This window comes from Cricetulus griseus, chromosome 6, assembly GCF_003668045.3.
Source record: "Cricetulus griseus strain 17A/GY chromosome 6, alternate assembly CriGri-PICRH-1.0, whole genome shotgun sequence".
Taxonomy (NCBI): Eukaryota; Metazoa; Chordata; class Mammalia; order Rodentia; family Cricetidae; genus Cricetulus; species Cricetulus griseus.
In genome coordinates, this window is record NC_048599.1 from 115,113,352 (window position 1) to 115,127,140 (window position 13,789).

Here is a 13,789-nt window from a genome sequence, read left to right on the forward strand (position 1 = left end):
TCATCTAAGATATACCCTCTGCCCAGCAGAAGAGCTTTGTGCTTAGTGAGGCTGCTGCTTCATGCATGTTGTTTTATTCTTGTTTTGTTTTAGTTTTCAAAACAAGATCTTCCTATTTAGCCCAGGCTGGCCTAAAACTCACTATGTAAACCAGACTGGCCTTAAATTTGTGGCTCACCTCCTTCCTCTGTACAGAGTGCTGAGATCACAGCTGCGTCCTAACCATGCCATCTAGTATGTGTGTTACTTTTCTTTGCCAACCAACCTGCTAGGGAAAACAGGTTTCATCATATTTTGAGATTGATCTTCACTGAGCAATGACTCAGTAGATTAAGAAGTTTCTCACCCCTCCCTATCCCAGCATGCTTTGCTAATAGTAAGGCAAACCTAACTGAAATATGGTTGCTCCTAATCCAAAGAAATAAAGTTACTTACTGCAATTTAGCCATCCTCTGTAAGGTAGAAAGTATTGCTAAGGGGGAAAGACACCGAGTTAATGTCAAAATGGTTATTTCTGGGGGCTGGAGAGATGGCTCAGAGGATAAGAGCACTACCTGTTCTTCCATAGGTCCTGAGTTCAATTCCCAGCAACCACATGGTGGCTCACAACCATCTGTAATGAGATCTGGTGCCCTCTCTGGCCTGAAGGAGGTATACATGTAGGCAGAACACTGCATACATAATAAATAAACAAATAAATAAATAAACAGTTATTTCCATAAAGGACCTGTTCTATGTGGGAGCTAGATTGAGAGGTCCACTTGACAGAGGGAAAGGGGGGTGGGAGGGGAGTTGCTTTGCTTTCTCCATCCATTAAGTCTGTTTTTACCAGAGTAGAAAATTCATATTTCAAAATAACAAAAAATATAGTATGCCTTTTTACAGATGTTTACAGGTTTGTGTGAAGTTTAATAAACAAATTCTTTGCTTAGTGAAAAAAAAGTTCATCTGGTTGAACCTAATTCCCAGATAGCTAAGTTAATAAACAAATTGCATATGCTCACTGGCCTTATTTTGATTTAAATTCCTAACAAAGAACCTAGCAAGAATTTCCGGTGGCTTCTAAAACAAAATGAGGCAGCCTGGGAGAAAGTAGCTCAAACCTTCAGAAACCAAGTCTACATGAAATTTTCAAGGCATCTCCAGGAGGAGCTGTGTTCAAGACTCTCAGTCTACTGAATACTTACTCATGTTACTACTCAGTGTCATGTTACTACTGATGGCAGCTGGAGGATCACAGAGACATATATAAGAGTGCCCAAAGGAAGCTCGGGAGGCAAGAAGGTCAAACTTCCAAGCAGAACTTGAGTGACGATACTGCCCATCATGCTTGTGTACATGCTTGGCTTACTACTCAAAACTTAGTTGGCTCTACTTAGCATTAGCCTCTACTTTAGGTTCAATGATCTAGATGTAACATTTACACTTTGGTATGGCAGTCTTAACTCCACTGACTTAAAAGATTACAAGACATACCACCCTTTGGTAATTGTCAAATTCAATTTTGTTATTCAATTGCCTCATCATCGCCAACAGAGCAACTGCTGGAGCATGTGCCACACTGTGGTTATGACCGTGTACCCAGAAACGTGCACTATACCCCTATTTCACACCTACAGAAGAAGGGAACACATCTTGTTTCTTAAAATTAGCCAACTGTAATGTCTCTTGTCCTTCATTTGCAACCTTTGGTCCTAATGTGGTCTGATGATGCTGAATCAGAGATCTGGGATCTTAGGAATGAGCACACGTGCAAATTTTGGCCACTCTAGCAAGACCAATGGCTACTCTTGAGTTTAGCTTGGCCCATAGTCAAGTATACACATCTCTTGCCAGGAAAGGTGTCCAAATCTGCCTCAAGCCAGAGGAGAAAAGTTGACAATGAGAATTATTTGTCACCAGTTTTCTTAGTTGAATAAAAATTCTAAATCTGTCCTCTCATTTCACCTGAGAAGAACCCAGCACAAAGCCCCATGAATCCCCCTGATGGCACCCATGTCTGATGCAGTCAAAACTCCACTGACTTTAACCAGCCAGGGCTACAAAGCCTTTGGTCACTGGAGATCAAATGTGGGGTGGCAGAACTAGTCTGAATTGAGCAGAGAGCTGGCAAATTTGATTGCTAGTACTCACCTTCAAAAGAATATTCTTGTTTTCCTTTCAACACAGAAGAAAAATGAGGGGGGAAAGCACTTCGTGCATATATCACAGCCAAGAAAAGCCTCTAAGAGGTCCAAAGCAGCCCCACTCCCCACCCCCAAATGGCAGTGTTGGTGACAAGTCCTAAGCAGAAGAACTCTGGCCAGGTAAACAGAATGACTTTTACTAGGTACAGAGAGGCCTAAAGGAGGGTTTCTGCTTACCAAGGTCTTCAAGGGCATCTAACCCCCGATCAATTGTACAGCCCCCCACCCTGCTACTCCCATATAAAATCTGCTTGCTTTTCTGCCATTTTTCTTTTCTCTCTGTGCCTTCTCCTGGAAGATACAGCCTTGGCAGTTTGATCCACAATAAACCCTTCTTTCTACCCAGGAAGCAGTCAGTTCAGTGGCTTCACTGCACCCTCATTTACAGCCTCTTGTATCAGCTGACAGCTACCTAAGCTAACTGGTCACTACCATGGATTCTCCAACACACACACACACACACACACACACACACACACACACACACACACACCCCTACTAACTTGACCCATTGTCACAAATCTTCAACGTGAGCCCCTGCTATTACACAAATGTATTCCACAGTGGAAATCTGGCTAAGGATCCTTTCCATCTTTCAGTACTAGAAGCTACGAGAAGCTTCTGTTCACAGAGGACAAAAGCCAGTTTCTACCACTGAGTCTTGCTTTCCTGTTTCTGTGGGGATGCGGACTATATGTTCAGAACACACTGTGGAAGGATGAAATCCCAGAAAAAGAACAGACAAGTAAATTCCTGAGTTGATTAAAAAATAAGCAAACCATTAATACATCTATGAAATGCTACAAGCATATAATGTATGCTATACTTACATTTTGATTTAGAAGTGGTTGTAGGGGGGTAATACAAATGACTTTATGGCAAAAGGAAAAAAAACTGGCTTTAATCAGTTTGGATTTTTTTCTTTTTTGTCTCTAATCTAATCCCCCCTAAAGAAAATCACAGATGTTTAACTTTTTAAGCTTCCCAAAGTCACCACATGCTCTTAAGCTGTCTAGTGGAACTCTCAGATTCTCAGCCAAAGCCCGCTCTTGAATATTCTGAGGGGGTAATGTGTTTATATAAAAACCAAAGTCAACTGGCTGGCTTTTCATGTCTCCCAAACCCAGGAAGGTCAGAATTCAGAGGATACAAGACCCAACCCTTAAGCAATGCAAATACACCCAACTCAACTATTCCTGCCTCTTGTATACAATTTCAAGAATTCACATCAGCTAAACTAATCTCTGTCAACTGCCCAAGGGGAAAAACCCTCCCAGATACATTTAGTTCGGTGGAGCATTCTTGCTAGGAACTCTCAGGTTTCCTTCAGAAATGGAGAATGCCATTATGCAGTCTTAGGGAAGGAGAGAGATCATGGAAAACATGTCTTACCATTCTCATTGGGCTCTGAGGGCTTGGACCCTTCTCTGAACGGGACCATAACTGTATCTCCAGGCACCCTGGGGCTCTCCACATACTTGGGCTTCCTGACGGGACCTGCAGAGGGAAAGATCTGAGTATAGCTAATTTTTTCCAGATGCAAACAGAGTTTCAGGACAGTTTGTGTCTTTACCAGGACCCAAACACACCTAAAGGAAGTCTGGCCCTTCCTTCCCTCCCCTATACACAGACACACAGACACAGACACAGACACACACACACACAGACACACACACACAGAGAGAGAGAGAGAGAGAGAGAGAGAGAGAGAGAGAGAGAGAGAGAGAGAGAGAGAGAGAGAGAGAGAGAGAGAGAGCACACAGCAGCAGCAGCAACAGCAGGCTGGTTTGCCAGAGTAGAACAGGGTGAGCCCTGTTTGGAGAATGTAAATGCTGACCAAAACCAGAGCTGCTCCCTCAGCTGCAGTTTCCACAGCTGTCTTTACTGTGTGTCAAATAGGTGATTTTGACATGTTCAGATCTAGACAGCAGTAAGGGATGCAGTTCTGATGCAGACACCATTTTCCTCTCACTGGGATGCAGATGGCTTGGTTCCTTGGCATCTATCTCCAAGTCAGGAGTTGCAAATTACAAACAGCTGGCCTCTGGTATCAACATGCTGAGCAGCCACCGAATGTAGGTCTCTTATCAGACTGATGACGCATGGTAACTGCATGGCTGCTTTCTTGGCAGCTGAAGCAGCTGCCCTCAAGTGGGTGTGGACAACAGTCCCACCCAGATTTGGGGACACAAGATACAGAGAGTTTTATTCCCTTCCCCCACCCAATTTATCAGAAAAATCTGGAATTTTCAGTCACAGTTTGGCCTAGAACAAACATCCATCCTTCTGCCTCAGCCTCTGGAGTGATTACAGGCATGTACCACCACATTCTTGGGATTCTTTTATAATTTTATGGGGGTTTTTTGTTTGTTTGCTTTTTATTTTGGTTTGGCTTTTCTTTTCTCCCGAGAAACCTCCGAGAATTCTTAATGAGACTAAATGGAACCCTCATTCCCTGCTACTGAGGACAAAAATGCAGCCACTCTAGAAAACAGTTCAACAGAGCTGTCCTGTGGTCCAGCAGCTCTACGCATATGCAGGCATATGTCCACACAGAAACTAACACACTGTGTTCGCAACAGCATTGTTGCTATTACCAAAGGAAGGGCCATCAACTGATGAAGCAGAACACACTGGACGACTGGGAAAGGAGAAGGGTTCATGAAGCATCCATTCATGCTGCAACATGAATGGACTTTAAGAAGCCAGTCACAAAAAGCCACATCCTACACAGTTCCTTTCAACATGTAACTTTCAGTATAGGTGAGCCTACAGAAACCAAAGATTTGAATGGTTGCCAGGTTGAAGACAGGCAGGCTTATAGGGTAATGAATAAGGGAATTCTTTAGAGTAACAACATTTTCTAAAATGAGACTTAAGCAATACCTTGGGAACATGTTAAAAACTATAGTACAATACATGCTTGGATAGGTGAATTGCTCTATGAATTAGATCTAAAGTGACTTGAGAAGCAAAAAATAATGCCTATTTGCACCTTCTAAGTATCACATTCCATTTTGGTCCTGAATCACCTGTTCGACCTGCTACAGTTTGCACAAGGTCACAGAGAAATGGGGGAGGGAAAGGCTGGAGGGACAGGGAGTTGGGGGGTGGGGGTGGACAGTGTTCCAGGCAGGCTACAACACTTGTCCTCTAATCAGCCTAGGCCACTACTTTGACCAGGCCAGTGCCCTGGCTTCATCCCCACAGAAAGCAGGTGATCTAGGCAGACTGTGAACAGTCTCCCGTCTCTACATTTTACATGTCTGAGAGAGCTTGTTCAATGGCTCATGGTGAGAGATGCTGCCATCTAAAGGTTTACTGTGAAAGCATCTACATGCCTAGAGAAACAATCCAGTTCCCAGCTGGATGATGCCAGCCAGCGGTAATGCAGTGCATCTTAAACAGGCCATACTATCAAAGAGGCTTCTTTTTAGAAAAGGATGCTATTTCAATCTTTAGAAAACACGGTTACAAACGGCTAATGAAGTATTTAAGTACATGGCTGTTTTAATAGCTTATTTAACTGCCAGAGAATTTTTTTTTTTTTTAATTTCAGTGTGATGGTTACAGGAATGGAGAAACATGTTCACAGTCTAAGTGGGGGCTGTGGCATATACAACATCATCCCGATTTTATCTAATGCATGTACACATCCACATTTAGGATATGTAAGAGAGAAAACAGAGAGGCTAAAAATAAAGCATTTGCCAGGAAGAACAGAAACAGCAAGATGGCCAGAACAGGACAAAGAAACAGAACACAAGAGCTGAGAACGATACAGGCTTTCAGTTGTCCCTAGCTCCCTACAGCAAAGCGGAGGAGCCCTGCCATCTTGTCTCTTAACAGTTAAAAGGACAGAGAGCCAGCAAAGCCTTTGTTACAACTGTCTGATGATGCCTGCTGAGCTGTTACAGCCTCAGCCTTGGTCACTGCTACGGATACACCTGCCCTGCTCACCAGAACTCAGGGTGCAACAGCAGCAAATCCAGGGATCTAATTCCAAGCTCCAAAGTTACCCAATATCCCCTCAAAAATACCCTCTTAACAGTTCGATGCTTTCTTAAAATGTGGATTATTTCATGGGACAGCAAGAGGTCTTGGGAATGGTGGGAACAAGGAGTCCTGTGTTACCCGGGGCCTTCAGAAGACATGCACACCCACCTGTCTAAGCATCTGCAATGAATCTGGGCCTGGAGCAGCAGCCTAGTCACCTTAACTATTCTAGAAGCTAAGCCAGGTGGATAGCAGGTCCCAAGGCCATCCAGGCTACAGAGGAACTTCCTGGACAGCATGGTTAACTTAGTGAGACTATCTGAAAACACACAGTAGCAAGAGCTCCAAGGACAGAGCTGACTGGGAGAGCACTTTCCTATCACATGCACAGTCCTAGGTTCAATCCCTCCTTAAAAGCCATTCTTACAAATTCACTTGCCAACCCGGAGGGGTTGTGATGTTAAGAGCAGACTCTGATCAAATTTGGACAAATCTAGGTTCGATCACCATACCCCTCCTTCCATGTCTCCCCCTTATTCTTACTCCAATCTCAGTATGTCCCAGAGGTAAGAAACAAACAAAGGCTCTTATGATGGGGGCAAAATCCATGTGGGCACAAACCAGGGCTATATGGTTCCCAGGCACAAACATCTATCCAGTGAGGTGAATAAAACCTATACCACCACCCCACCACCACCCTCACCCATCCCCCAGTGGTCACACAAGCTAAGCACACTTCCATGCATCCACTAATTCAGTCCTTGAAACCTGGGAACAAAAGCACAGTGTTCACCATTTTTAGGTCAGAAAACTGAGGCTCAAGAAAATCCAACAATTAGCTCCACACGCAAAAGAATTCACACACTGTGTCTGCACAGTTCTGAAGCCCGGGGATTGAGCCACCACTAGCAATTCTAGATCAGGCCTTCAACTCTGCACAGGGCCAGAGCACCAGAATCTGTGCAGGTAGCAAAGCTCTTATTCACCCTATGTGTCTCTGGTCTCCTCTAACTTTTACTAGCAGCAGAAATATTAAAGTGAATATAAACAACCGTTCTGTGCTGTGACCCTTTCATGTAAATTGCTTTTCAAGAACAGCTGAAACATGGATGCTGTAAAACAAGATACGTTTATAGGCAGAGAGGTTTTATTCTTGCCCCGATGGATCGTTAGAAGATTCGTGCACACTTTCTCCCAAGCACGGCAGATGAAGACTCGTTCTCCCACTCTCCCTCTCAAGCACCATTAAAGTTGCAGTAAAGGGATTAAACAGAGAGAGCTGGGGGAAGGAGACATCCACAGGTGAGAACCAACTTCTGAAATAGTAACGAGGACTCCCACGAGGACTCCCACGGAGCAGAGGTCCAAGCAGAGCAGGAAAGCTAAGGGCTGCAGAGCCTTAGAGTCACAGTCCAGTAAGAGAGCAGGGGCCAGTGAGGCCAACCCTTCAGGGTGGGAAAGGAGTTAGGCCTCTTCCCAAGCCCGGAATAGTCCCTCCTTGATCCTGGCAGCTGGGTTTATTTCTCTAGGAAGGATGAATTCAAAGCCCAGAGAGAACAGTAGTGCTAATGAAAAACTAGGACTAAAAGCACGGATGGGCTTAAGGGACAAACATCCCCTACCCTTTACTCGGCTGTGGGAATACAGACAGGCACTCTTAGACACCAAGGCAGGGTAAGATGCAGAGGGTACCCCTCTGGGGAAGCTCAGACCGACCAAGTACCATAGCTGGCAAAACCCTGACCATCATGTTGTGGCACAACCAGACCTCCCATTTACCTTTCAATAGCACCTCAGTACATAATAGTCATGTACAAAAAGAGTCGGACCCTATCAGTGAAAGGCCCTGCCTTGCAAGTTACTTGACTGTAACAGGACCCCGGGAGGAACCGCTGAGAGAAAAACAGCATTGCATCCAACAACAAGGGTACACTGTGACAAGGAGCTTTCTGTCTGGGATGTGTCAGCCTGCAGCTGCAAAGGAGGACAACCGAGGCCACACCAGTGAAACAATCCCCACTGGTCTTCCTCCTGAAGGGCCTCCTACTAAACCACATCGACAATGATCTCAGCATCATCCCTGCCAAAAAAGTCATTCCATATACAACAGCCATACAATTTAGGGACACAGGTTAAGACTGAAAAGCCCGTTTTCCTCAAGCCCCCTCACTCAGGGGAAATTAATGCCCAGAACATGTCCACACCCAGGTTTTGCTTGAAACAAAACACTACGAATCCCCTGGGCACTGATGACTTTAAAGCAAGACAACTTCCCTCCTTCACACACCAAGAATGGAAGTCTGGAAAATAACTGTCCAAGAGAATGACATCTCTGCTACTACCTGTGTCTTAAAGCAAGAGCTCTGGAAAACAAGACTGTCAGCTCTGAGTGTGAGTGAGTAAGCCAATGTGTTTCCTTGGCCAGATGCCTTGTCCTGGCCACCCCTGAGTGGTTGTCCCTGATAGGTGTGTCAAGCAGCTGTCCCACCTTTAGTGTCCCCAGGTGGTGTTGTCCATTGTGGTCTGAGGTATCAGCTAGGATCTCAGGCCATGTTTCAGTAGCAAAAGTATGTTAATGGGGGTCCTATGGCTATGTCCTAGCCTGGTCCAGACTAAGAAGCTTAAGGTGATATTTGAGTTTTTGTTTTGTTGTTTAAAGACAGGGTCACAGTTGGCCCAGGCTAGCCTAGAATATACAATTTATCCAGGCTGACCTCAAGCGCACAATCCTCCTACCTCTATCTATCAAGTGCTGAGATTACCGCTGTCTGCAGGCTTTTCTTGATCCTAAGTTAAACTCATTCTATATGACTTTTATTTATCTATTTATTCATTTTGGATTTTAGAGATAGGGTTTCTCTGTATAAGGCTGTCCTGGAACTCACTTTGCAGACCAGACTGGCCTTGAACTTGGAGATGGGTCTGCCTCTGCCTCCTGAGTGCTGGGATTAAAGGTTTGCACTACCACTCCCGGGCATAGCATCTGTCTTTCTCAATCCCTACCCCAATGCACTTCCTCCAGCTCTATATGTACCATGTGATAAAGAAAAGGGCTCCTTAATTGTGCCAAACAGAGGTCACAGTCATAGATACCGAGTAGTCGGAGCACAACGGCTTCAATCACACAGAAGGGTTTGGAAGATGTGGGTGAAGCCACCCCAGTTGCTCTATTCTGCAGCTGGAAGACACAGCCTTCTCTCCAGTCTGTATTCTGTCCTTGCTTAAGTCTCCAAATACACTTTTCTCAGTGGCCAGCTTTTTCCTGCTCTTTTTGACATTTTCATCACACAGCTATTCTACTGCTTAGAAACTGCCATATAAGGAATGTTTTTAAAGACGATGACAGAAATAAACCAAGCCAGGCTTTATCTCCAGACCGTGAAAGAGGGGAGGGTGGAGGTTACTTCTCATTTCAGAGTGTTTCCACTAAAAATAACTGTGTGTGTGTGTGTGTGTGTGTGTGTGTGTGTGTGTGTGTGTGTGTGTGTACACAATATTTGGGATAAAGAACACCTGAGGCTACCCACTGCATTTAAACTAGATCTTACATTTTTTTGCAGCATGCAGAGACTATGAGAAGTGATGTTTAGAGTCATTTGGAGTTTTTTTTTTTTTTAGAATCTTGAACTTTAACAGTAAAGCATTAAAGGTACTGCCAATTTTATCTGGTCTGGGTTTTTACCTTATGCCTGAAAATGTGTGCAGGATATGAAATGGAAAAGGACTATTCTTGAAGAGAAAAGGCTCCTTATTTCTAGAGTGTATTATTCAGTAGTAGATTCAAATGGCAAACCATAGTGGACTACCAGATCACACTCTTGAGGGTGTTTTGTTTTGTTTTCAATCAAGATCAAATGGTCGGGGAAGTGGGTGGAAATGCTCCAATGGACAAGACACTAGCTGCATGCAAGCATGAGAATCTGAGTTCTAATCCCAACACTCACATTAATACAAACAGGCATGACCATGGGTATGTACCCCAGCAACCACGGGAGGACAGACACAAGAGGTTTGCTGGTGCTTGCTATCCACTGGTCCAAGCTCCAGGTTCAGTAAGATCCTGTCCCAAAGGAGTAAGGCAGAGTGTGACAACAGCAGAACCCACAGAAGCATACATATGCATACACCATACAACATGGATGCGCGCGTGCACACACACACACACACGCACACGCACACGCACACGCACACGCACACACACACTCTTAACTTTTCCTGAAAAGCAGAGTCTTGCAGTCTGGAACCTGCTGTGTAGACCAGGCTGGTCTCAAACTCTCAGTAATCCTCCTAAGAGCCTAAATATGCTCCAGGCAGGGCACCTGGCTAATCCTGAAGTTTTCTTTTTGAAAGTGGGTCTCACTATGTAACTTGGGCTGGCTTTGAGCTCACCATGTAGACCAGGCTGGCCTTCAAATCAGAGAGATCCATAGTGATTTTTTTTTGAAGAACAAGATATGCAGACACAGCTTCTAAAGTTTGAGCCCCCCCTTTCCTTCCTGCACCCCCAAAGAGAATGTGGGAGGAGTGCAGGGTTGATAAAAAAGGAGGGGGACTAGAGTCAACAAAAGCTGCAGCATACAGAGACTCTTCAACAGGCCCATTCCTACTGCGCTCAAGGAAGGCTGCAGCAGTGGCGGCTGCCCAAAGACATAGCCAGAAGGCCGCAGACAGCCTCTTGGAAGGATTCGTTCTGGAAAAGCAAACAAGTCACCCTTGGGCAAGCCCGAAAAGAAGTATTCTTTGTTCTAACAATTAAAAATGCCTAACTTTCAAAAAATATCTGTTGGGGACTAGGGATAGATGGAGAGACATCTCAGAAGAGCATTTGTTGCTCCTGCAGAGGACCCAAGTTCAGTTCCCATCACCATACTGGGCAGGACACAACTGCCTGCAACTAAGCTCATAGCTCCAGGGAGATTTATGTATGCATGCACACACATGCACACACATGCGCACACACACACACACACACACACACACACACACGGGGGGGGGGGGGGGGGGGGGTCTTTAAAACATGTTTTTGAGTACAGACCTGATGTGCAAATGGTAAAATTTCCACCTGATTCATTGTCACAAGGCACAGTCAAAACACAAGCACACTGAAAATACTGTATAAAGTTACTTTTGAAAGCAGGGAAGTGGTGGTGCAGGCCTTTAGTCCCAGAACTCGGGAGGCAGAGGCAGGTGGATCTCTGAGTGTGAGACCAGCTGCACTACAGAGTGAGTTCCAGGACAGCCAGGGCTACATAGAGAAACCCTGTCTGGGGGTAGGGTGGGGGGATAACTTTCAAGTTATGCATGTGTGGTTTATATGAATTTTTATATAATTTATATAACTATAAATTAATTTTATGCTTAGACTTGGGTACTATTCCTATGATAACTTATTGTATATATAAATAAATTACTCCAAACACTAAAATCTTCCAACTTCAAGACATATTAGGTGTAGTCAAACTGGTGTGAACCATTTATAAATAAAACTGATAGCTACCAACATTAATTTTGTGATGGGCCTGGAAGAAAGAGCTGCTTCCTTCCTGGAAGGGTCATTTGCCAGTTTCTGGAAGAGACAGGGAAACAGAGTGTGAGGTGGATGGCTCTGCTGCTATTCCCACAGCAGGAAACGATCCCTGCGCTGCCTGAAGCAGCGAACAGAAAAGGCAAGAAAGTGGGACCCTTGGGAACATCCTTTCCCTGTGGGTTTTGGGCACTGAATTCCCAAGTGCAGTTTCCATACTCTCCAGAATGCACACTCTCAGCCCCGCCCCACAAGAGCAATTCTGAGGTGCCCACCCACACCAACCCACTGGTTTAGCCTAACTGGGATGCCTACCTGAGACTTTGCCCACTCCCTAAAGACACTTACAATCTAGTTGAAAGACAAGGTAGTCGGCTGCTGTGGTACAGTGCTGTCACTAGGGAGAGCAGAGACAGAAGAGGAGAGGCACCTCCTGAGCTGCCCCTGACCATGAGGTGGGTAGCAGCACTCTAGGGAAGTCTTGTGGGGGAAGAGGGAAAAAGTCTCATCTTTCCACAGATATTAACTCCAAAGAGAAGAGGTTCATTTCAAATGAATAAATATAAATAATTTCATTTCATAAAAGAATATCTTTTCAAATATTTCCTCAAACTTTCATTTAGTCCAATGGCCACAGCACATCTATCCTCATCTTCCACCCCTCTGTCAGACAGGAGAGGTGAAGTGACGGAAGAGACAGAGGAAGAACAGGTGTCCCACTCCACCCCTAGGTTGCCCCTGCAAGAAGGCACTCCACCCTTCCTTCCTAGCATCCAGGAAGGGTCAGCACAACCCTGTGTCTCACTCTCAATCCTCAGTGACAAGGTAGGGGCTAGTCCATCCTCCTCGGCTTTATTTCTGATGGGCATGTATGCACACATGCCGCACCCACCTCTCACCATGTACAGGAACCTTCATATCCTACACTGCAGACAGATGTCTGCAACAAAGAAATGCACATATTAGTCTTCAGCCTCGTTCTTGCAATCATCTGCATCTCATTCGGTCACAGACCTACCTCAACTGTTCTACCTAACCTCTGGGTACTGACATCAAGGGCAGGAAAAGGCCTCCAACCACTTTCAGAGAGAAACTTCTATGAAGAACTGTTAAGTGGAAAGATTTACAGGTATAATTAGATTAGAAAGAAGATTAATTATAGGTCTCAGTTACAATCTGAGAGCTGGGGTTGTATCTCCATTGGCAAAATACCTGGCTACCATGTGTGGAGCCTTGGGTTCGGTTGCCAGCACCACATAAAAGGAGATGCAGTCACCCTAGCCTGTAATCCTAGCACTTGGAAGGGAGAGGCAGGAGGCTAGACAGTTCAAGGTCACCCTTGTCTGGGCTACATACAAATCCTGCCTCAAAACTGTAGAGATGATGGTAATAGTTTAAAAAGCCCTTTAGGCCTAACTGGGTCACACTGAGACCACCACAGACATCGAAGTCCCTCTCAGAGGATGTGCATCCCTTGTAGAACAGCTAACACTTCAACCACACAAAAGAAGCCACTGCTGAGGATGCAGAGCAACCAAGCTCCATTTGACTGGTGAGACTACACAATGTTTAAGCTCTCTGAAAAACAGCTGACACTTCCATACAAACTTATACATACTGTATGATCCTGCCAAATCTACTCCTAAGTACCGACCCAAGAGAAGGAAACATGCTTACACAAAAGCCAGTGTGCACACAGCTATAACATCTTTATTTAGAATCATCCCAAACTGGAAACTAGCCAAGCTGTCTTCCAGCTGGCAAATGGACAAGCAGCGACATACGCAAGCAGTGGAGTACTCCTGAGAAATATAGTAAAGGTTTATTGATACCCACTTTAACATGGATGGCTCTCAAGGGCACCCAGCCAAGAAGCTGGACTCAAAGGGACTGTGTAATGGATGGTTCTACACCCCACATTCTGAAAAGGCAAAGTTCTAGGTTTGGGGAAATACCATGGGTTGCCAGGGCTTTGGGTACAGCTGACTAGAATGGAGCAGGATGAATACATTGGGGTGGCTATACTGGGATGAAGGAACTGTTGATTGTGGTGGCTTTTACATAATTTCTATGCATTTGTTGA

The 13,789-nt window shown here is 44.9% G+C and overlaps 1 protein-coding gene across 11 annotated transcripts in view; it reads right to left on the reverse strand.

The window, feature by feature from the left end:
• Tanc1 (tetratricopeptide repeat, ankyrin repeat and coiled-coil containing 1) overlaps positions 1-13,789 on the reverse strand; it is a 226,975-nt gene that overhangs the window by 76,942 nt on the left and 136,244 nt on the right. For 10 of the 11 annotated variants that reach the window (XM_027420370.2, XM_027420369.2, XM_035446867.1 and 7 more), the window contains one exon: positions 3,579-3,683. The exons of the other annotated variant lie outside the window; for it this stretch is intronic. In XM_027420370.2, the coding sequence (XP_027276171.1) occupies positions 3,579-3,683 (105 nt within the window). The remainder of the gene's footprint in view (positions 1-3,578; positions 3,684-13,789) is intronic. 11 annotated transcript variants of the gene reach the window in all.